Here is a 24,163-nt window from a genome sequence, read left to right on the forward strand (position 1 = left end):
TATACTCAAGTGTTGCACAAGAGGTCCTCCAGTAATAACCTGCTTTTGAGGCTATGATGCAAGAGTTAAGGAATTGCTTTGCCCTGAAGGTTGTCTTCTCACATGTTCATGTGTTTCCAGGAACTGAGGGTTGCAGGAGTACTAGATAACACCCGAGATACTCAGGCTGTTCCATACGTATAATAGGAAAGTCAAATGGCTTTAGTACAGGTAAGTATTGGTCCCTTTTTCATTTGTTTTGCAGGTGATCGTGTTCCCAGTCAGTTCTCTTTCTGTCTAACATCACAGGCGTGACAGAGCAGAGCTGTGCAGTCAAGTGGACCCACCAAGACTTTAAACAGTTTTGTGTCTTAAACTATTAGACATCTGGAAACACTTTCTTGTTCCACTGTCTTGCCTGAATGGTGGTGTATGAAACTTGGGAACTCATTGAGATAAAGATGGATTGCAGACAAGTAAGTTGGGTTTATCTTGTTAATATTTTTATTTCTTAGAGGCTTTAACCAGGTCTGGGGGTAAGGGGCAGGGTAACTGTCAATTTATGATTTTGAGCCTCTTCTCCCTTGAAAGCTGTTTTCTTTAGTACTGCTGCAGTTGCTTTATCAATTCTTTGTTTGTCCGCAGACTCTTGCCTTCTGTGAATGAAAAGAGAGGAGGAGCTCGAACAACCTCTGCTCTAACTTCTGTCCTTGCGTGATGCCAGCTGTGAGTGTTTCTTTGGCAGTGTCTTAGCTGGTTGTTGTGAACAATAGTCAAGGAAGCAATCAGCAAGTATACTGCCCTAGAAGTGCTACACATTGTTGGGCCTGCCTCATCTCCTTGGCTTTGAGAGGTGGATGGGGATCCAGGTTGGGATGCTGCCCAGGTGTATTGTGTTGCACTGGGGTTGGAGCAGAGGGCTAACATCAGAAATGCCACAGGATGCATGGTGATGTAGTCACTGCATCAGAAATGAAACAAAGAAAAGAGAAGATGAATGTGTTGCAAGTTGCTTTGCTCCTTCTTTGTCATTCCCACATACGCATCTTCCTGAGAGTAAAATACAGCTATTGTTAGTAACACTGCAAAAATGCAACACTAGATACTGGGAGAAGGGCCTGCTTTTAGGAAGAATTCATCCAAGCCCCGATCTCAGGCTGGTAATGGCAAGCTAACTTGGCTTTGAACCTAGCGTGGGAGCAGCCAACCTGTAGTAACTCTTTCTCCTGGGTGCCGGTCAGCAGCTATGCATTGCAAATATGTGGCGTCAAGTGCCTGAAAACTTAGCTGATTTTTCTGGGGTAGAATTAATTAGATTTTCATTATGCAATGAGACATTACTTCCTACCTTGTTTGGATAAGATGGAGGCAAGGAGAATTTTTGGAAAGGACAAATCTACGATACGCAAAAGCTCCCCAAGCTTGGAAGAAGGAAAGGCCTTGCCTAACTCTTGTTTAAACTTCCAGTACTCACACAGAGGATAAGAGCTTACACTGATTTTGATCAAACCAAGTTGCTTTTGTCTTTTCTGTGGCCCTCACCGACTTGGCATGAGCTGGGTGTCATAATCCCAGGGACACTGGAGTTCCAGCACTCTTTAAAAAACTAGCTATGACTTCACTTGCACACACTTGTTTGCTTTTTTTCTTTTTTTCTTTTTTTTGCCAGACATGAAAATAATTGCACCAATTACAGGGAGCTGTGAAACTTCATGAACTGTCTATAAAAGTTCTGCACTCAAAAGATAATGGTTGGTCAGAAGGGAGCATGGTATCCTTCTGTTGCAAATCTTCTGAAAATTCATATCTTCAGGATATTTGTCATGAGGCAGATATTTTGAGCTAGTACATCAGATTTCCTGTTAAAATACTATTTTTCAATGGCTTTTTACTTTCAGGTGTTTTCCTCTTTATGGAGCCAAAGATGACCATCAGTTCCAGGCTCTCTGGGGAGAAACAGGATGTGGTGTTATAAGTAATGAGAAGGTCTAAAAAAAAAATATTTGGAAGATCACCATTATGCTGTGTAACTGCCCTTTCTCAAAGTGCTGGTGCTCTGTACTTGAGTCTGAGCTGGGTGTTGGCTGAATGGAACTGCTGCAATGACTGGAATGTGGCTGGGGTGACAAGTGGGGCTTGACCAGTCTCACTTACCATGTGATAGCTGAGCAACTTCACCTGTGCTGAAGTCCGTGAATTTGAATTCCAGGTCATAAGATAATGTTCTGCTCTTCATGTTTCCTGTACCCAGCTTTGCAGTAGTGCTTAAGCCAGGATGGCTGGTGGTGACTAACCATCCCGTTAGGTTCTGTAAATACGTGGTCACTCTATTTCAAATTGCTCTGTTCAGTGTTCTCTTTGCTGCTTGGGAAAGAAGCATGATGCAAACAGCTTTGTTGACTACCAAGTGGTGTTCTGGAGTTCTGCGCTGGGAATGTGGCTGGGCTGACCCCTTAGGTTGGGTGAATGGCAGTGGCTGTGTTCCAGCCTGCTGGGACCCAAGCAGTCAGCACCTGCACATCAAGAGAGAATCTGCAAATTGTTTAACACAAGTATTTTATGCCTGCCTTCAAATAAGGTGAGGATTATGATACGGTGTTTTACAACCCATTTCCAAGGTCATAGTTGGATTCTGGACTGTAGATGTTGACTACCATTGTGTCAATGAAAGAAAGAGTCTGCAGGGCTCTGTTGCACTTTAGCAGAGTTGTCTTTTTGCTGCTGTGCACTTCATCTGTTTCAAATAACTTGTATGAAATAACTTGAGTGAGGCTTTGAGCTCAAGGGAAGGTGACATGCTTCATGACTTTTCCTGCTTGAGTGTCTCATTATTAGCTTTTATATTCCTGTCTCATCTTTGTTAAAACTACAGGCCGTGGGCAGACCTTTCTGCTGTGAAGTACAGCGTATATCTCCAATTTAATTTGCAGTAAAAGCTACACTGCAAAAATCCTACTATATGGCCTATTTTCCTATTACTAAACATAAAAATGCAGTCCGTATGGTTTTATTATAGGTAATGAGAATGGCTGAAAAAATTGCATTAGAAGATTACTACACACACAGAGTGCCTCTTTGTATGCTGTGCTAGTGCCCTTTCCCAAGGTGCTGCCACTCCATACTTCAGTCTGAGCTGGTGACTTTAAGACCAGATCTTAAATGTAGTATTTTTTTGTTCGTGGCATACTCTGTTTCATTGTGAGCATACAATATTAATACCTTTATTTTTCTCCACACAGCCACAGCATGAAGGAATATCCCATATTAACCTCCTAATTTAAATTGGAAATGAAAAACTATCGGAAGACTTGGAGCATACTTAAATTCATTGATTCTGCTGGCTGGATTCCAGGAGTGTAACTAATTACATTCTGCCTGCAAAAAATTCTCATTGCTTGTGGCTTTTTTGAGAGTTGCTGGCTTGAATTCTTGTGTGATCTCTGCAGCCTGACCAGACTTTTTTGATACTAATGGAAAACTGCTTAAAATGACTAAGCATCTCTGCTCGCTGAACAGATCCAGTGTAGTGCCCTGCGGCAGGTGATGACTGAGTCCTGTTTCAGCAGGGCGCACTCTGCTCTGTGGCTCTGGTGCACTGGAGGTGGAACACAAAAGACTGCATAAATCCCAGGGTCGTCTTGATCCAGCAGGTTTTTACACAGTCATGCTTGCCGCAGGACCACTCTTCTGTCCCAGTGCTGAGCCTGCAACAGTTGAAAATCAGTTACTCCTGTGGCTGCCTGTCATGTTGGTCTGGTTAAAGAAGATAAGGCACTGCATATTTCAGTCTTTTAAGGATCACGGGGAGCCAGGTTGGAGTAGCAGCTAACACACTGAAGTTAGTTCTCGGACACTGAAAGCAGGCCTGCCTGCCTTGGAGGGCACGCTTCTCTGTTACTATTGAACAACAGAGGGATGGGAAGCAGGAGAATGGTGAGTAATAATATAGAAGCAGCAGCAACAGCAGAGAAAGTCGTGGTGTTTAGTTTTGCATAATCAAGGTAAAATAGGAATTCATACAGCATTTGTTAATTCTAGAGGATTTAGAACAAGTTTAAACTAACTAGTTAGAGTGCTTATGATCGGTTAGCGCAATAGCATGAGGGCAGCTTTGGTAGTACTTTACCAGTGTTAGCTTTTGTTGTGTGATAAGTCTGTTTTCTGGTGGAGAGGAGGAGCTATTGGCATTAACCTTCCCTCATATAGCGGTTAAATTGAAACGGGAGGCTGTTGTCTTAGTTGTGCTGTCTTACAACTGCAGGAGTTTCTTGTTTTCAGTGAAGTGTGGGAGACCTCGGCTGGTCCGAGGGGTCAGAATGCAAGCTTAACATTGACCTTGAGCAGATACCCATGTACCCTTGAAAAGTCCGGAAAGTCCAGAGAAGAGCTGAGTAAACAAGATTAAGGAACTGCCAGACTGCAAGTAGAAGATGTTTATCGAAGATGTAGCAAAGAAAAGGTCATCCAATTGTGAACTATTGGTCTTTGAGTGAACCAGTCATGTATGGACACACATTCTTAAGAAAGATATAAAAAGGCTTGTGAAAACAATAAACGGGGCCTTTTGGCTTTTGTGCGTAATTCCTTGTGTGACGTGTCCGTCTCAACAGTGACACTGAAGGTCATGTTCTCCACCCACATCTCCCATCACTGAGCTTGGTAAAATGCTGCAGGTGAGACGCACGTATGTGCCCTAGCAGAGGGGGGTGTGTGTGTAAGAGGGAGCAGTTTCAATGAGTTAGCATCACTAGCCTAGCATCTACCTTTTCCATGGGATCTGATACTTCTTTTTTTTTAGGCTCAGTGCTTGCTTTGCTTAGATGGCTGGGGAGAAAAGAAAGAAGTGTGCATCTAATTCTGTAGAACTAGCGTGGTTTCTGTAGTATAACATTACTATTTGTGTGGTTGAATGACTTCTGTTCTTCATGGGCTATACCCCACGTTCCTCCACAGCATGCCTAGATTTTCCATTTGTGGGAAGAATTCTATATCCCAGTGAAGTACATTCCTTCCAACAAGATTACCTGTGCAGAGCCTGACACAGGACTGAGTGAAGGAAAGGTGCTGGTTCAATTCACTTTGCCTCCAAGCACCGCCTTCCTTTTCTCCTTCACTTCTTGGGATGCAGATAGAGCTGAAGACTTTCCTGCACCTTATTGCCAGCCACCAAAACTATAAAACTTTGCTTTGCAGTTTCCCACACAAGGAGAGTCACGGAAAACACTACTGTCCTTTATAGCTCCAAATTACTGTATTGGCTCTATGTACTTCCATGTGTATTGCAATTCTGCTTCCAGGAAGTCTGTTCTGTTTGTAACATGGTCTCCCACGGTGCCAGACTTCCAGCATCACTCTTTGCATGCAAATGTCAGATTCCTCTTAGTTGTCTTGGTAGTACCTAGTTGTACTTGTTACAGAGCTGTCTTGACCCCAGTGTTTACCAAATAAAATCTCTCAAATCTCTGAAAACTTTTTCTGAGAAGGAAAGCCTCATGAGAGTTGGCTGTATTGTCTGCACCTATTTAACTGACCGCCTTGTTGCTTAGTATTTGTATGTATACGTATGGAATGTATTTCCTTGTGGGTATTTTGCTTGATTCTTGTAAATCTATTTTGGATTTCTAATCTAATCTGGATGGGGCATCTACTGAGAATTTGTTGTGAAGGCTGTCAGTGATCACTTTGGAGTTTCTTGAGCAGTCCTAGATGTCTTTCATTAATGCTGTATCTATCCAAAATGGAATAGATGGGGTTAATAAAGCCAAGGATTAGGTCCTTAATCTGTGCCAGGACTGCTAGAAATGTAATTATTTTTGTGTGTGTGTGTGTGTGCCACATGCTAGAAAAAGCGACAAAGGACAAACATGATGATTTTCACCTCTCGGAAACCTTCTCTTAACCATGCTTCCCTGGCTTCCTTTCAGCTGATGCAGTGAACCTAAGGATCAGGTGATGACTTAGAAAAATGGTCTTGTTCTCCTGGAAACTAAGAGCTCAGGTGCTGGTAAAACCGTTGGCTAGCTTTTTTTGTGTTAAGATTCCAGAGTTAGGTTTATGTTTCCAGAGAATTGGTTTGTTAAGTCTTGGCTAGCTGTTCTCATATGTAATAGTCTTTTGCATGGGCATAGCCAGGCTGTGCAGATCTGTGTCAGTGAAAGGTTAGGCATGATGCATCTAATTTTGCATTCGTTTGAGAAGGGTCTGTGTTGGTGTCTTACTGCTCCTAGGCTGACCCTGAGAAGCTAATGAGTACAAGAAACAGTTGTACTGACTTCCTTGAGAGGAACTGCATGGTGATTTGAAAACTAAAACATTAAAGGATTTTTTCTGAAACTGAGCCTCTAACGGCTGATCTTTTAAAAATGTTTTATTTATGGTTATTTCAGTACACATCTAATTACATTATTTTTTTTAATGGGTGCAATGAAACCGGGCTCTACTTTTTTCCAGACTTCTACTTGAAACTATGGTCAAAGCTGTGGGCATGATACAGGGATGGCAAAAGGTGACCCAGGTACATCTGCGGGTGTTGGACCCATCTGCCTTCGTCAGAGAGATAGAGCAGAGAAGTGCTTGTTGGAGCAGGACAGTGGTGGTGGGAAAAATATTACTGCCTGGAACAGCAGTGACCTCTCGTGGGTAGTGGGGATGGCTGGTTGTGCTGGCAGCTGGTGCTTGGGGTCCGAGGGTATTATTTTGTTGTGTCTGTGGCCTTAAAGTGAATGTGGTAGAGAAAGCTCAGATTTTCTTGGCTAGGTATCAGAAGCAAACAGCTATAAATGGTGCTAAGTCCTGTCTTCCTTGCATGTGTGGGCTCTGAAGCTGTGATGTGAAATGGTGTCCTGGCTGTTTGGGTGCAGTGTGGGCTTCTCTCTCCCCAGAGAGCCCCGAGCTCAGTGAGACCAGACAGTGGACAGTGGGACCAGAACTTTTGCTCATGTCCTGTTGCCATGAAGTGTCTTCATCTCTGGTAAAAGCTAACTCGCTGATATGGCGCAAAATCCAGAGAGTAGCATGGTCCTGTGCCAGAAAGCATTGTGTCTGACATGCAGAGGTGCTGTGGGGGTCTCAGCTCCCAATAATCACTTAAAACCCCTGAGACCTTTAACCAGGTTCCCAGTTAACAGAGAGCTATGCCTCAGCTCAGCTTTCTAGCCAGCTGCAAAGGCAAAGTAAAAACTTCTTGTTGAAGCCTTTTTTTTTTTAAGGTTATGTCAGTACATTCTATCTCAGAGTGTTACAGCACAACTGATGGCTTTATAAGATGCAGGGTGTAGCCTGTATATCAGAAGCCTCTTTTAAGTAGTTGGTGAGATTAATTCAAGTCAGGAAAAAAGACTTTCTGTGTCTTTCCACTAAATACCAGGTTGCTTCACCTCCCTGTGCTTTGAGTGCATCTGAAGGTGCAATTCTCAAATGAGAATTTTCATTTTGTATGTTGTCTGCAGTTGCTTAGATGTTTTACTTCTCCTCTGAGCTACACACGACACTGCCTTTGAATTGTCATGTATCTTTGAGCAGTTTCCAAATATTTCTGTTCTCTGGACAACTGCAGATTCCGTGGGACTGAAGGTAGGAATGTGTATTTGGGCAGAGACAGCTGCACTGCTGCCCTGCAGCGAGAAGGTAACAGTATCAAGATCACAGGAATGCCACAGAGATGCTGGGTGATGAACATCTTGCACATGCAGATGTCAAGAAAATGAATAGTGGGAATCTTTAGTAAGAAGTTCCCTGTCATTTATTGCTCAGTTTTGAAGCACTAGTTCTTCATGCATGCCCTTCTATTGACTGATAATTTGTGTGTGTAAACTTACTATATTCCTGTTTATAGAAAATAGGGAGAGATCCAGCAGAAGAACCTATGCCTGTCCTATTTCTGATTGCTAAGGGAAAGATAGATCTCTCAGTTGTTGATTTCCACAACTTATGATGACCTGACAAGCTACTATTTTTAGAACTGGGGAGAATGAAATATCTGAATCACTACTACAAGTTAGTGGAAATGCAAATTCTGGTTTTGTCTTTATTCGCAATCTTGCAAGACTTAATTAAGCTGTGTTGTAGAGCTGCATCCGTCACCCCAAAATAAAAGCAATGCTCGAAAGCCAGGGTATTTGATGAAGTGGTTTGTCTGAATTTTGTGATAGGCGGGTGAAAGGTTTGTGTTGTAAAACCGGGGAAAGGGAAACAAAAGAACAAGGAAGCAGCCAAGAATGTGTAAGAGCAACAACTGGGAACGCAGCCTTGACTAAGTTTGTCTCGTGGTTTTTTTGCGGGTCAGATGGCAGCTAAAGAAAGCCTGGAACAACGATTAGTTAAAAAAAGCTGTCAGTGTCAGATTGTGTTTGGGGGAAATGCAAGCTGCTGCAGCTTCCTTTTTCATATAAAGAAAATGCAGAGGCATCAGTCTCCAAAATAAACATCTAAATGTAAAAAGCCTGCTGGACTGAAGTTTAACTGAACAGTAAAGGTCAAAAAGGTACATAGAGACGTGATCTTGTTTCCAAAGGAAGTAACTTTACCAGAGCAAATGACAGATGTGTCAAGGTGACCAAGAAGCAGCACACCAAGCCTGGGTATAGCTGAAGACTCAGTAAAGAGAGTTTTTAAAATCTCTGGAGTTCTACCTAGCAGCTTCTTGGAAAGATGTTGATGTGACTTGTCCTTGGAGGCAGATCTCTGGAGCAGCAGCAGTGTGTTTGGGTGGCAAAGGAGAGGTAATAGTAAGATGGTTTATTTGTGAGGCCCTGTCCTTGCTGACCCATGTCAGCTGACCCTTCTCTATTGTGGCGAAACTAATTTAAATTAATCTGATAAAAAGCTCTGAAGACTTTGTTCAGAACTGGCACCCAATCCTAGGTAGTCAAGGCATCGCTGAACGTTAGTGAAAAGCTCTTTGTGAGCTGGTGGAGGGGATGTGAAGACTTATCCTGACCAACTGGTGTATCCCCAAGGACTTCCAAGATTCATTAGAAAATTGGATTTGAACTTAGGAGTCAAAAACAGATGAAGGTGATTAAAAGCTTAAGGCAGCAGTGGAACAGGCTGCAGGTTTTGAATACAGCTGTGCAGCAGAGTAGTGGAAGAAGAATTTGCTGCAGCAGAAAAATGGGAACCTGCTCTTAAAAAAACCCCGTGTAAGCAGTCCTGGCCCTCATGCATCTGAGGGGTATGCAGGTTTACTTTTTAAAAAGTGTGATTTGTTTTTCTTTCCAGTTAAGTGGCAATAGTGCCAAAATAGACTTCAGTTAAATACTCCTTATCTAGAAGAACTTAGTTGTAAAATGGTGTGTTCTAAATACAAGACGAGTCAAAAGAAGTAATTTGAAATGTTGAGGAACCCCTCCTCCGTTTGGAAGATGGGAATGTGAAACTGAAAGGCCACCATGGCCAAAAGTAATATGCAAACACTGAATAATTTGTGGGTTTTTTAAGGTAATTGTCAGATGTGTTTTCTGGGGTATGTCAGATGGCTTCAGGGTGCTGAGGGAAGCTTGGACAGGGGGTAAGGCAGATGGCTCTGCGGGTCAGAACAGACCTCGTCAAACACGGAGCTCAGCGGGGATCCTTCGTGGCTCGGGAACGGTTAAACCGTTTGAGCGGACGGGAGCCCGGACCACCACCAGCCTCCAGTGGCAACCGGGCGGTGGCTCCGCCGGCCGCGGGGCGGGGGGCTCTGCGGGGCCGGGGGCGGCGGGCAGGGACGCGCCTCAGCGTGCACGTTCCCGGGGGGCGGGGGAGGCACCTTCTTACCCGCAGAAACGTAACGGCTGTGCGGTGCGGGGGCACGCGCCGTCGTCTCTGCTGGCCCGGCTGCGCGAGGACGGGGCCCGCGGTGCTGCCGGGCGGGCGCGGGGGGAACCGTGGCCGGTGTGGCTTTCAGGAGGCGATAGTTTACAGCCCAGAAGGCGTTTATTTCCGGACCCGTTCCTTCTGTCCCATTGCGCTGGCAGGCGCGGCGGGTTTGGGTCGTTTGGGGTTTTTTCTGTGGTTGTTGGTTTTTTTCAGATGTATATGTATTTACAGAGAAAAGGTGGTTTCTGGGCGCCGGGACACGCAGCCGGTTGTCTCCGAAGTGCCCTGGCCGGAGCGGTTACAAGCCCGGCCAGCTGCAGGGATCGCCCCAGGCCGGTGGTGGAGAGAGCGGGACCGGCCCGCCCGCCCCGCCCCTCCCCGCCCCGCCCCTCCCCGCCCCTCCCCGCCCCGCCCCTCCAGGCGTGCCTGGCCCCGCCCCGCCTCTCCCCGCCTCGCCTCGCCTCTCCCCTCCCCGCCCCTCCAGGCGTGCCTGGCCCCGCCCCGCCCCTCCCCTCCCCGCCCCGCCTCTCCCCTCCCCGCCCCTCCAGGCGTGCCTGGCCCCGCCCCGCCCCTCCCCTCCCCGCCCCGCCTCTCCCCTCCCCGCCCCTCCAGGCGTGCCTGGCCCCGCCCCGCCTCTCCCCTCCCCGCCCCTCCAGGCGTGCCTGGCCCCGCCCCGCCTCTCCCCGCCCCGCCTCTCCCCTCCCCGCCCCTCCAGGCGTGCCTGGCCCCGCCCCGCCGCCGCTGGGGGCTCCCGCCCGCCCGCCGCCGCGCTGCTGCCGGTGCCGCTCCCTGCGCGCCCCCGGCATGTCCGCGCCGCTGCCCCCCACGGAGCTGTACGCCTCGGAGCGGGCCGTCGTGCTGGTCTCCTGCGTGCTTTCCTTCCTGGGCTCCAGCCTGCTGGTTTGCACCCATGCCCTGTGGCCGGAGCTGCGGACCCGCCCCCGGCAGCTCCTGCTCTACTTGTCGCTGGCAGACCTCCTCTCGGCCCTCTCGTACTTTTACGGGGTGCTGCAGGACTTTGACAGGACCTCGTGGGATTGCGTGCTGCAGGGTGCCCTGTCCACCTTCTCCAACACCAGCTCCTTCTTCTGGACCATGGCCATCGCCCTTTACCTCTATGTCACCATCGTGAGGGGCTCGCCTACGGGCACAGGCTTGCTCTGCTGCTTCCATGTCGTGAGGTGGGTGCTGTCAGCTGTTCCTGGGAGGACCCGAGGTGTGGACCCCACAGGCAGCCACCCCGCGGCCAGGAGCCACCACTGCTGCGTGCTGCACGCTCGGGTGGGCGCTTTGGTCACCCGCGCTTGCCTTAAGGGTAGCGCGTCCTCAAGTTCCTTTCAAACAGGGATTGTGCCGTCTTTTAACCAACCAGCCCTGCTTACTTCTCCCCCTCCCCTCCCAAGCAAAGAAACAGAGATGTGGAAAACTTAAAAACCTTTTGCTTAAGGTCACATGAAAAAAATCGCTGGCAAGGGATAAGGACCCTAAAAATCCTGGTTTCCGCTTTCCCTCCACAATCTGCTCTGATGTCCTAGAAATAATACCACGAAACTTGGGTTTGCAAGACCTGTCTGCTGCTGCCAAATCTCCTGTGTTGGGGACCTGTTTCTGTGGGTCCCCGACTTCCCACTGTCAGCCTGGTCTCCAGATCCTTCCCCTCCCCCCAGGCGGGTTGCTGTGATTCGGTGTTCATAGGAGAATGGAGCCTACAAGTGAGGAGGCTGCTGGAAAGGATTCTGAAGGTTGTTTTGGCATGTTTGATTGAAACCAAGACAAAACAGACCACAGTGTAGCTTTAGGTCTCAGTTTCTGCTACTTAGTGAGCTGATTTTCCATGTCATGTTCGGTGAAAGCTTTCATTATGCTGTTTGAGCTTGTGGAATCATGTGCTACCTCCACACTAAGCAAAACAGTGATGCTTTAGTCCTCTGTGCTGCCAAGCTTTTGCAAGAAATCATAAGAGGAATGACTTGCTTTAGGGGAAAGAAAAACCCAAAACATCAGGGAAAGTACTGGATTTTCTTTTTCTTTATCAAGTATTTGTCACCTTTTATTTTCTATCAGCATCACCTGGGAGGTGATTGAATTAGAGTCAAGTCCAGGTGTAGGTGGGCAGGAGAAAGACGCTGAGGTGGGGTGTGAATTAAGGAGCGACTTGGATTCCTGCCCTACCTGTTCTGGTGGTTGCTTGACAGCACGGTCTGCATGTGAGGAGGCCAGAAGTGACTGCGCATGCATCGGGGTACATCAGGCTGTTGTTGGTGAGGTTGAAACAGGATACAGCGAGACAGTGGAGTTTGTTAGGTTATTTCATTTCAAGTGAATGGAGCAGGGCTATAAGCATTATGGAGAGGGTGGAGTGCCAGTCAAGAGCCATATGTTGCTAAAGGCACAGAAAAAAGGAGTCTGACTTCTTTATGGGCATGCTGGCTATGTTGGGCTACATCCAAGAGTTGATGCACATCTGGCCTATTTGTAGTTTTCCTGTCTGCTCATCACTTGTCGTGTGCCCTTTGTCTGTACTTTTAACTTCTCCATCTGGTTTAGTGCTTCTTAGCTATTTGGAAACGGGCAGATTCACTGGAATAATGTTGGCCGCAACCTGTGCGCTCTCTTTGAAACTGTAAAAATCCTGAAAGATTGCTCTAACCCTGCAACAGAGAGGAAAGCAGTGTTCAAACTGAACTTCCTCGGTAGATTTGCTAGGTTTATTTTCAGGTATTTGCAGTAAAAATAAAATGCCATCTTCTTGGTATTGATCAGCTCCACTTGCTCTTTTCAAAGGGCAATATAGAGAGCTGTCACTGAAGACCTATTGCCAGGTTCTGCTTTGTAAATGGCTCCCACGCTTCTGTGCACAGCCAGTGTTTAAAGCTTCTTTCTGCTTTATGATCTGTATGAAAAGCCAGAGAAAACAAGTGAGAACTTGTTCTCTTCCCATCCCCTTGTGACATACCTTCCTTTCCTTACCTGCACTCCTATCATTACTTGAGAACTCAGTCATATAATCAAATTCTGGACATAATGCTTGGAGATGGCTTCCTCTGACACTTCCCAGTGCTTCAAAGTGCTACCTGGCGCTCTCTGGTGCTGTTAGCTAAAAAATCTTTTGGTACCATGCAGATGAGAACTGTTGCAACTGATAAGAAAAGATACTAGCGCATACATTAATTGCAGAAGGTAGGTGAGGGAAACCTGTCTGGGGAAAAAAGAAAAGGTTGAAAAAAGCAGGTGATGTTTTATGGCTATAAAGATAAGTTTCCAGTATTTTTGTCTAGGCAAGCAACTGGGATTTTTTTCCCCACCCTCCTTGCTTCATAGGTTGCTAATGCAGTCATTCAGTGATCGTTGTGTGAAGAGCCATTCTGAGACACCCTTCTGGAAGGGATTCAAGGCAGGATGGAGTTTTGTCATTGCATGTTTTCTGTTCTTCACAAGCAGTTACTCATAGGGGGCAAGTGTTTGTGAAGATGAATACTTTTTAAATGTTGAGTATAACCAGAGACTGTTTGTTCTTTAGCTGAGTGGAGCTGACTAAATATATGTTGGAAGTCAGCACCTGAAATTTTCTTTTTAGGGAAATTAGGATGGCACACTGGATCAAACCTGTCAAACAGGTTTGTTCCTTATTGGAATCCTTGATGTGGTAACACATCCACCTATTCTACTGGTAAATTAGAGAGCTATAGGCTCTGCTTTGGTTTTACTTGTTGAACTCGGATGAGCTTTGAAAACAGGCTTGCTATTAGCTTTAAAAATATTTCTGTAGTCGTAAGGTGTAAGTTTTAGCATCCGGAGTGTAAATTTCCTGGCTACCTCACTCGTTCTGGATATCCAAATATCAAGTATCACTTAACTGGGTAATGTAATCTTTGCTGTGAGAGTAGCTGATCCAAACTCAGGGTGAGGAATGGACCAGAACCCACCTTGGGATTGTTTCTTTATTTGCTTTTGATAGCAATTTCTGTCAGCCTCTGAAGTATTTGCATTTCGTGATCAGGCTATGCAGATGGTTAGAAGCATATGCTTACTTGTGTGTGTGTGTGTATATACATATATATAAGTAAAATAGATCTGTGTGCACTTAAATAGACGTTTATAACCATGCATGTCCACAGAGAACTTGGGGATCCTTTCAGGTACTACTGTGTTGTACACCTGGGTCCTCGCGGCTGACTGTGACAGTGCCGGGTGCTCCGTTGCAGAACCGGACTGAAGTCGCTCCATGTTGCCTGTAAGGTGCAGGATCTTTTGAAATTTGCTGTGGCTTTATCATTTAGTTTATAAAAGCTTTTAGGTCAGGCCAACTGAAGTGTGGCTCTTGCAGGCTTCTCTGGGAGGAGTCTCTGCTTGGTTCCAGGTAGTTGGGTACTGTGAACTGCTTGATATTGCGGGGGGAGCAGAAATTAAATAGCAACAGACTTGGTCTGGAGTTCTGCTTACAATGTGTGCTAAAGCTCTTTCCTGAAATTGGCTGGTATATCCAGAAGACTGATTTGTTTCTCTTTACAGAGTAAAAATTCCTGTCCCCAGAAGGAGTTGCCTGTAGGCTTGCTGGGAGGACGGTTTGTTGCCTAACCTGTGCAGGCAGGTGACAGCAAATCTGCCCTCTGGCAGGGGAGGCAGCTGTGCTGCGTAGATCAAAGTGTGGTATTAAGCAATCTGACCCAGGCGTACTGAGGACAAGAAAACCCATACAACTTGAGTTGTACGCTGCTGCAGTTTTCAGGGTCCCCATCTTACCTTGTATAAAGGCAGTGTTGCTGTTAATGTGGAAAAATATGCTGGGTTGCATGTGTCTTTGTTAATAGGTTGCTAGGGCCTGTATTAGGGAAGTATACAGAGATTAGATACCGTTGTGTCTGCCTTAGAGGTGGGGCTGCCAGCCTTTTTACAGGGATACAAGTGGTTGTCTTTCCCTTCTCTCCCACAGTTTGCATTTAGTGCGTTTAGATGCACACGTGCTTTGGAGCGGCCCAGCCTACATAACTGCGCTGTCTTTGGGGCTCCTCTGTGTTATCTTGGATCCTTTTTGTTCCGGTCTTCACATATGCCTTGGGTGTATAGTATTCTGATTCTTTTGTTCCTCCATTCTTCTAGATGTGTATAAAGCATTAATATCTTCCCATCCTTGGGAATCTGTCATTTAGGGGTTCTTAAGAATGATCACGTCACTGGTCTCAGTTCTCCTTTCCAATTTTCTAAAATGGAGCTGAAGAAGTTCACTGAGATGTCTGATTGCTTTCTAGATACTTTGTAACTTCCCTTTGAGCTTGTAATCCTTTATCCTTGGTGTTAGTTGTACTAGCCATCTCATCCCAGTACACTGTCAGTGAAAATTAACTGCTTTAATGTGTGGCAGTTTTATTCCACATTTTTCCTTTTACTACTTAGATGCTTGAAGATTTGAAGTCCCTTGCCTAGCAGTCTGTTATTCCCTACTGCGGCCTCACTTAGTTGCCGGTATGTACTTAACGCTGCTCTCTCTTATATCCATGCATAGTAATTTGACCTGGTTTTATCTTCTCATATAGTTCTCTTTTAGTTTCAGGTCACCATGGAGATCATTATTTAGGCAAATTAGTTTCTTAATATGCTTCCTTTTTCTTGGTGCTTGTGTGCCCTTAACATATTTTCTTTAAGTAAGTGCCAGTTCTCTTGAATTCTTTACCTTAGTGGTCAGTTCTTCCAAGTGTACTGAAATTTGGACGTCTTTGCATCTGTAATCCTTGTTTTCAGGCTTTTACCAAAATCAGTCCTGAGTTGTGTGGAAGCTTTCGTGGTGGTGCTGTTTGGAATGTTTTTAGAAAGCCTGCTCTGGTAACAGCATGGGGAGGACTTCCCACAGCATAACTGTCCTTAAATTACAACGTTGTCTTGGATTAGCACTGGCTGTTCCGAACTGAACATTGAAACAAAATGTTCTAAACATGCTACAAGATTGACTCTTGAGATTTTTACAGCGCTGTATTTACATTTGGTTTGTTTTGTGAACAGGCATTATTTAAGAGTAGGAAATGGGGTATTTTTGAAATCTAATGTTGTGGGATTATCTCGTGATTTTTCAGCTGGGCTGTGGAATTTCAGATAATCTGATCTAGACAACTGCTGGCTGCCTACATACTCTGGTGCACGTGAAACTGATTTTAGGAGGAAGATCCTTTTCACGCTCTCTGCAGCTGCCACAGGCTGTCAGTGAAATAAGAGTGTGAGCCAGGAAGGTAATGAAAGCAATACAGTAATGGCTTTGTTTTCTTTGAGTCTGGAGAGACCAGGAGGGCTATGCTGGAAGCTCAGTCTGAGCACTCTCTGAAGCATTCGTGTCATTCATTGGAGTGTCCCTTGTCCCTGTTAAGGCTCTGCAGAACCTTTCTCTGAGGGTGAATATGGGAAGGGCAAGTGATGCATTCAGCTGAAGGCAGGGCACTGTTTCAGTTGTGGAGTAACTTGTGAGTTGTGCGTCATGGGCTGGGGCAGGCCTGTAAAGTCCTGGGTATTAACAGCACCCAGGAAGGCGCCGAGCACTTTTACGTTTGGGCTCATGGAATTTTTCAGTTCTTCCTCACGGTGTTTTGTGGGCAGCCCAAGCTGTTGAGTGACTTAACTCATGTGTGTCACCACAGTTATTTTTTCTTCTAAATGCTTTCCTGTATTTGCCTTTGCAAATAGGCAGAAGAGGGAAGCCAAAGTCAAAACACAGCTTCAAATTACGTGAATATGGCTCCTCTTTCCTTTCTTAGCTTTTTGCTGGTACTGCCAGTGCTTTTCGTTGGGAAGAAATATGCCCATTGTCCTTCAGAAATTATCCTTTTGCTACACCTCCACTTAAAAACATAACGAACAAACACACACAACAACTGATGGAATAAAAGTACGGATTTCTTTGTGTGCTGGTCCTCTATGTGCCAAGTGTCACTTAAGAATCAGAATGTGGGATTTGGGTGCTTGTGTTGTGAAAGCTCTGATCGGCCAGCTTGCTCCTGAATGGCTGGGTCCTACAGCAGAGTCACGTTGTTCAGTGCTCTGGCCTTGTCCCATCCTTGACTTCACCTTGTATCCAGGAGAGAGCGGGAGAAGGGGAGCTGGTGGGATGTCTCCCGTTCACCCTGCTGGACCCTAGGTGCTTGCTGTGCAGGCCAGGTTCCACTTTGAAGTGTAGCACATCACTATGTATCTGTCCTTCAGGACTGGGGATCCAGGTTCCTCGGGTAGGTCCTTAGGGAGTGGATTTACAGTCCATGTTCACACGCAGTCCAATACCTGTATGCCAGTCGCTTCCCTTCGGCCTGATGCAGGACTGTTGATGTTTGGGAATAAGTATTGGCATCCTGTCTGATGAAGAATCCCTTGGCCTGTCACCCATTCTCCCAGAGGCTGGAGGGACTAAACTGAGTCCTTAACCCTGAGGCTTAACCCTGCTCTTCACGTTCTTTCCTCAGCTGGGGAGTTCCCTTTGGCATTACGGTGGCGGCTGTTGCTCTGAAGAAGATTGGCTATGATGCCTCGAATGTTTCTGTGGGGTGGTGTTGGGTCAACTTGGATGCAGAGGATCGTCTCTTGTGGATGTTGTTGACGGGGAAAGTTTGGGAGATACTGGCCTATGTGACTTTGCCAGTGCTCTACATTCTCATCAAGAAGCACATTAATAGAGCGGTGAGTATTTTGCTGCTTTCAACTTAGTTGCAGACTTGCTATGTGATTTTTATCCTCCCATGCTCTGAAGATTTTGCTGCATATTTAGCAGCTACACAGGCAGCAATTGCTTCATATACTGCCAAAATGCACCCACCACTGACAGAAGCAGTACACCTGATCGAGCACCCTGCAACATGATTACACAGTGACTTAGCACAAGAAGAATGTAAAAGCCTTCTGAAAACTTAGGGGGTTATGGAATGTATATGAATGAAATGTAAATCCTTACAGTAAGAATTGAAACGGGATGTGAAGGACAAAATCCGGCTTTAATCAGTCGTCCACAGAGTTGCACTTGTACCAAGTGTGAGATTGGTGTCTGGACTTACCTCTAATGATAGCTTGTGTTTATGAATACCTGTTTTGTATTAGCAGTATAAAGCCTCATTTGGGAGTTTGGGCACTATATAGCATTAGACACCCTGCACACACACAGTAGAGGAAGACACCCTGTCCCAGGAGGGTTTCAGAATTTAGAGGCTTATTTGCTTCTTGCTGTTCCTTGTGAAGACAAAGAATCCAGCATTTGGAACACATTTGTGTAATAAAGAAATATCGATTGAGAGTGACAGGAGGAACTACCTCCAGAGATTCCTTTTTTTCTCTTAAGTTGTATTAGGGGGGAAAAGACCTACATCTGAACAGATGTCCTTCTGGAGAATGCTGCCACTGCAAATGTGCTTGCTGTGGTGCAGCTATGGCAGTTGTAGTTAGTGGTAAACACAAATCTGGTTGGGGCAGGATCCTGCAGACAGTTGGAAGAACAACCTAGTCTTAATCAGTCCTAATAGTCCTGGGAAAGGGGGAGCTGGGCAGGACTTGCTGGTCTAGTGCCTGTCACCATCACCTGACACGAATCGGACAGGACGCTGTGTTCCAGCAGCTGTCAAAGATAGCAGTGTGACTGCTGGGCAACCTGACCCCCTGCCCGGCCAGGCTCCCACCCTCTCCCTCTGCCAGGGATTCTTGGGCACTGCGCTCTCCCTTCCCCACTCCCTGCCCAGACCCTTAGAGGAGCAGTGCTGAGGGCAGGCACTCATCACTCAGACAGTGACTCAGACTGCTGCTCCAGCAGCGCACAGGGCTATCTGGACTGGAGCATCTCTGTTTTCATCACCAGGGATTTTCCCAAGTCTGGTAGCCAGCTTACTAAGCCTCTTTACTGTTGGGCGGTCTCCCACTTTCAAGGAAGAGCAGCAGGCAACCAGGGCTGCATTTGGGCTGTGTTAATGGCTGAAGTGGGCTTTGCAGTCGTGGCTTCTGCACAGTCTGAAAGGCAGGAGAAATTATGGAAATAGCTGTTATGGGGGACACACGTGGCGTGTGTACTAGGGGCTTTCCGAATGGAAAAGACTGCATGGAAGCAGGTAGGAAGCTGCACTGAAAGCCCTCAGCGGGGTTTGGCTTGGGCCAGCGTGCAATGTTGTCATACAGCTCTGTTCTAGAGGAGGTAAGGTGCCAGGGCTGGGAGCACTGGACTAAAGGAGAATACTGTGCATCAAAGCTGTGTGTGCTCTGTAGCCTTGATGATGGGAGGAATAGTTTTCTGCAGGTTGGCTATCCTGGGTTTCAGTCTCTTCACCCATGTTAACACCCTGGTAGTCAGCATCGTGTGTCCCAGCAGCTGCTCCGTGTGCTGTGCCGACCTGCTCTCCCCACCCAGGAATCTGAGTGCCTCCAGTAGCTTCTACCGTAGGAAGGTCTCATAGACCTTACGCCTCCAACCACCCTGAGCCAGGGCACACATCCCTGGGTTTTGTCTACGTGTGCTGGTATAGAGAGGTTTGCTGGCTTGTCCTAATCTATGGAAGCCCATTGCTGACAGTGCATGGTCAGAAATTGGGCAGCAGGTTCTGTACAAACGTACTGAAGGACTGGTTCACATGGGCATAAATGCCTTGTGGAACTTGCTGGCTGTGGTGGAGGCCAAAAGCTTGAATAGTTTGAGAAGGATGAGCTAGTCTTCTCCCTCTGTGTGTGTGTGTGTTTCTCTCTGTCAATCAGAGGCATTCCCAAGGCCAAACTCTTAGCCGTGTTTTTACAAAGTGGTAAAGCCAACAGCAATGGGGCTAGGCCACTGGCCCAGCAAACCTATTTTATGGAGCACCACGTTTTTTTTTTTATCTTGTTATGACCTGGTTAGGCTCTGATAAGGGCCGGATATCCTTTATTTGCCGCTCCCTGGCTTCAGCAGGAATGTTTGCATTAGCAAGGCCTGAATGTGGCTGAAGATGAGTGCTCAGAGCTGTGTCCCTCTTAACTTCCCTCCAGATGCAAAAATTTAGTTTGCTTTGGAAAGAACCCCATGGAGCTAAATGTCCAATGTATGTAGCTTTTTGTTCATGTTTTTGTGTCTCTCCCACCCTCCATGGAAGCACGCGGCTCTCTCAGAGTATCGCCCGATTCTCTCAAGAGCACCTGCATTTCAGCCCCGGACTTCCATAGCAGATAAGAAGTTGATTCTCATCCCTGTGATCTTTATCATCCTCCGCATCTGGAGCACTGTGCGATTCATTCTGACCCTCTGTAACTCCCCTGCAGTGCAAAATTCAGTCCTGGTTGTCCTGCACGTAAGTATTTGCCAGGAAATCCATTAGGAGGAGGATCTGGGAGGGAGATAAGGCTTTGTGGCTCTTAATATCACTCTTCTGTGGCAGGATGCAGAGTGTACCGGTAAAACAACGTGCGTGTTGCAAGAACGCGTGCTCCTTGCTGGCCAGCGCTATCCGGGATGCTCAGCACCAGCTGCTCCAGCAGCATCTGGTGGCTGCAGAGCGTGGCTGCAATGGGAGAGTCTGGCAATGCTGGCTGCTTGCAGGAAAAGCAGGCTTAGACCAGGAATGTTGTGTGTCTGTCCGTCAGCAGGGCTCGGCCGGCTCCTCCCCTGGCCAGGCTGTGGAAACGGCCGCCGACAGCACCACCTGGCCGGCTTTGCGTTGATTTTTCTGAATCTGTTTTTCTCATTTAGGTGGAAGTTGCCGACTGTCAGTTGGGCAGTGCTATAGCCAGTCTGACAGGACGTTTGCTCTTCTCTTGGGGGTGCCCGTAGGAACGGCACTGGTTAACTCCTTTCTTGCCCTTGCAGGGAATTGGTAACACGTTCCAAGGAGGTGCCAACTGTATCATGTTTGTCCTCTGTACACGGGTGGTCCAGACTCGGCTGTTTTCCTCCATTTGTTGTTGCCACTGCGATGAGTTGGATTGGCCTTTGCAAAGATCAAACAGCTCCTGGCAGTGCCCAGAACCCCACAAGAGCAAGGACGTGCTGGACCCTGAGCGGACGAAACCCCTGCTTTCCAGCACCTGAGCCTGGGCTGCCTACATTGCAGTGTTGATTTCTTCTTCCTCGGTAAAAACCTAGCGTGAGTCTTTCCTTCTGCCCTGCCTGTGTGCAGCCTCGTGATATGAGGGGTGGGGAATATGTGTTTGACAGAGAGGTAGGTTTGTGCTGCTGCTGAGAAGGTTCCCTGTCTGACTCTACAGCAGCTCCACATCATGTTCCTTTGGGGTGAAACCACTTACAGAACCGATCCACTCCCCTTCCCTGTGAGCTGGGGTAGTGTCTGTTACTCGAGCCTGTAAAATGGGGAAATAGACTTCAGTGCTGCCTGGCCGCAAGGACAGAACACCAGTGAAAACTGAACAAGAGGAATTAGCGGCTCCTTCTAATATGAAATACCACGCACGCATACATTTCTTCAGGGCTGCGCGGTTCGGATGTTTTTAGTGCCCCAAGTATTCCTCATAAGGTAATGCAATCCCTGCTGCATTATCCCTGATCATCCTAGAAAGAAATCGGTGGGTGATTCATCCAAGCTGACATAGAAATTGTCAGAAGTTCTTCATCATCTTAGGTACAAGACTGAACACTGACGTCCTAGCTTTGGTCAAGTTGTGTTGGCATTTTGTTGCCTCGCGCTTCACCTCACGACTGACAGCCACAGGACACGCAGGGGTGTCAGATAATCCATGTGAGAGCACTTGGGGCTGGGGTGCTGGGGGGGTTTCTGTCTGTGAAGCAGACATTGGTAGCATGCTCTTCAGTAGCAGAGCGCAGCTCAAGGAGGTAAAAACAGGTCAGCTGTCCTGACTGCTTAGGTAAAAAATGTGATGTGCTGGGAACTGCAGTCTCTTTGGAAAGAGTATGAAGCCCTGTGTACTTGTGTCTCTCCCACCCTCCATGGAAGCACTTACCCTGCAGGTCACACTCAGTAGAAAGGGCTGAGTCTGAAAGGCAGCCAGCCTGCCTGGGTCGTGGGGTACCGTGAGGGCTGAGCATCCTGAAAAGAAAGCAGTGTGTTGGGTTTGGTAGGTCTCTCTGAGTAGACCTCTCTCACATACATCTGTTTCTTTTCCTCCCAAACAACAAAGCCTGAAAAAACAGGATTTTTTTTTTAATCAATTGATAATTCTTTTCAATTTGTATAATTGAAACAATTGTTTTTGCAAAAAGAAGAGGAGCCTCCTGAATTCCATGGGGAGAGAGGGCAGATGTCAGGCTCCCACTGCTCCAAGGCACCCAGCTGTTCAAAAGCTGTTCTTATTAGTTTAATTTTATTTTAACAGCATGCAGAACAATTAAACGATCTCATGGGACTGTAGGCAGAGGCAAGTCCTGTTATTTCCTCTATTGAAGACTTGTCATTAACTTTATTAATGTAATTTAAGTCCCCTTGTACGCAGGCTGTGTAAATATGGGAAGGTGGAGTCAAAGAGCTCATCAGCCCGTTTCATGGGGCTGTAGAGGGGCTCAACTCTCTAGCATCCCTAGAGTCTTTCAAGGGTAGAAGCAAGCATCTTATCTCTGGCATAGATGACTTCAAGAGGGTTTTCCTCCTTTCAAAAAGATTTTTAGAAGTTTTAAAAAGCCAAGTAGCAGCTTTTGTAGCTCAACTTCATGTTAATCCCCCATGGCTTGGGAGAAGGAGCTGTATTTTGCAGAAAGGCAGGACAGTAAATCTTGAATGTAATGAGACAGAATTGTGCTGTGTTCAGTTTTTTGGAGCCAGCCCTGAAGAAAGGAAGTAAAATTGTCACCAACTTGGCTTAAGGGAAAACAAAACAAAACACCACGAACACAAACACCTCACCCCACCCACAAAAAACTAATCAAAAGGGATTCCTCGTTCCCAGTTCGCTTTTTTCCATAACAGAGCTCTGAGAAATGCTTTTGGAGGAACATGCAGCTCAGCAGAATTACATTTCCAGCTCCCAGGGGTTCAGGGAAGCATGCTGGTTTGTAAAGGCCGGCTACTGGCATTAGCACCTGTGCTGATACAAGTGGAAAGTCTCTGGCCATCTTCGTGTCGGCAAGGACAGAGAAGGAAAAACAGCCGATAGAACCTCTTAGAGGTGTCTGTAGTTCCTAACGCTGAAGTTGATTGCAGCCTAAATATTAACAGAAGTGGGATAATAGGGGGGGCGGTGTGCAGAAATGCCTCGCTGCTCCTGGCAGGTCTCTGGCATGATGTGCAAGTGCAGGGCTGGTGCTGCAGTGCAGTTCTCCCTGCAGCCTCAGCTGTCTGTGAAGATGACTCAAAATTCTGCAGTCCTGCCTGGCAGGAAGGAGTTCAGACTCCAGTGTTTCTGAAGGTGGCTGAGGTTGGGGTATGTGGCTGTCCTTTAGGAATGGGTCCATCGTACCTGTTTTCAGCTGCTGCAAGGTGGTGTCCCTGCGGCTTGGGCTGCAGCAAGCCTGTTGTCCCGGCTCAGGGCAAACCTGTGCGCAGGAAAATGGTGCAGTCCTGGATTCTAACTGTGCTTCTTTTTGAGCAGGGATTGTCTCAGAGTCCCACAGAGGGAGCTAAAGCCTGGGGAAAAGCATCGCTGGAGCGGCTGAGCAAACTGAACAGGTCCTGTTGCTCCTTGGCGTTCAGATATCAGCTGCTTCAGTCTTGAACTTTGCTCAGGATCCTCTGGAAGATACTGTTTGGCTGTACTCCAACTTCCTGGTTTTCTTCCTTCCCTACCCTCACCCTCCATTATACATTTTAAAAATTATTTGGGGTTTTGCTTTTCTGTCTGACAAGGCAAATGTGTTGTGAGTTCTGGGATGAACAAATACTGTGGTGACGGGAAAAGCTGAGTAGATGCTGAGTAGGACTATCCGGGGCATGGATTTCAGTCCTAGTGTGCGAGATCTTCAAGGGGGTTCCATACTGGCTCCTGTTCTTCACTTGAATGTGGACAACAGTGTGCAAATATGTTTGTTTTGTAGTGGTGGTGGATGGTTCCTCTTGATGATTTGTTACCCCTCTTTGATCGTTAGGGGTCATCATCGTCAGGGTTTGTGGTGGCGGCATGGTGGTTGCCTCCTGAGGAAACGTGAACTCTGCAGACTGCCTTGGTGCTCAGGGAGATCTAGGTGTACCACCCCAGCCTCCAGCAAGGACAGCTCTCACCAGCAGCAGGATGGTTCCCAGCATGTGCTGTGAACTCCAGATGTCCTCTGCTGAAGCACAGGCTGCGTACGGTTTGTTCTTGCCTTGGGAATGTTATATCAGAGCTGGGGAGGGGATGGGGTTTTGTTTGCTATTTGAAGATGGTGTTTTACCTTATTTACAGCTCCTCACTTGCTTGGTTTTTAAGTATTTTCTCCAGCTTGTACAAAATAAAGGTTTTTTTCTTTACCAAGATGATGTTTAAGCATGTTGTGATGGGTCTCAGCACCTTGGAGTATCTGGATGAGAAA

At 46.8% G+C, this 24,163-nt stretch overlaps 1 protein-coding gene across 1 annotated transcript; it reads left to right on the plus strand.

The window, feature by feature from the left end:
• The first annotated feature begins 10,515 nt into the window (after window positions 1–10,515).
• Window positions 10,516–24,110, plus strand: GPR157 (G protein-coupled receptor 157). Its single transcript, XM_037380952.1, has 5 exons — window positions 10,516–10,958; window positions 17,217–17,430; window positions 19,848–20,042; window positions 20,558–20,834; window positions 23,248–24,110. Exons 1-4 carry the CDS (start codon window positions 10,582–10,584, stop codon window positions 20,777–20,779), a joined length of 1,008 nt encoding a protein of 335 aa, XP_037236849.1. The 5' UTR covers window positions 10,516–10,581; the 3' UTR covers window positions 20,780–20,834; window positions 23,248–24,110.
• The last annotated feature ends 53 nt before the right edge of the window (window positions 24,111–24,163 follow it).

Source organism: Falco rusticolus, chromosome 3 (genome assembly GCF_015220075.1).
Source record: "Falco rusticolus isolate bFalRus1 chromosome 3, bFalRus1.pri, whole genome shotgun sequence".
Taxonomy (NCBI): Eukaryota; Metazoa; Chordata; class Aves; order Falconiformes; family Falconidae; genus Falco; species Falco rusticolus.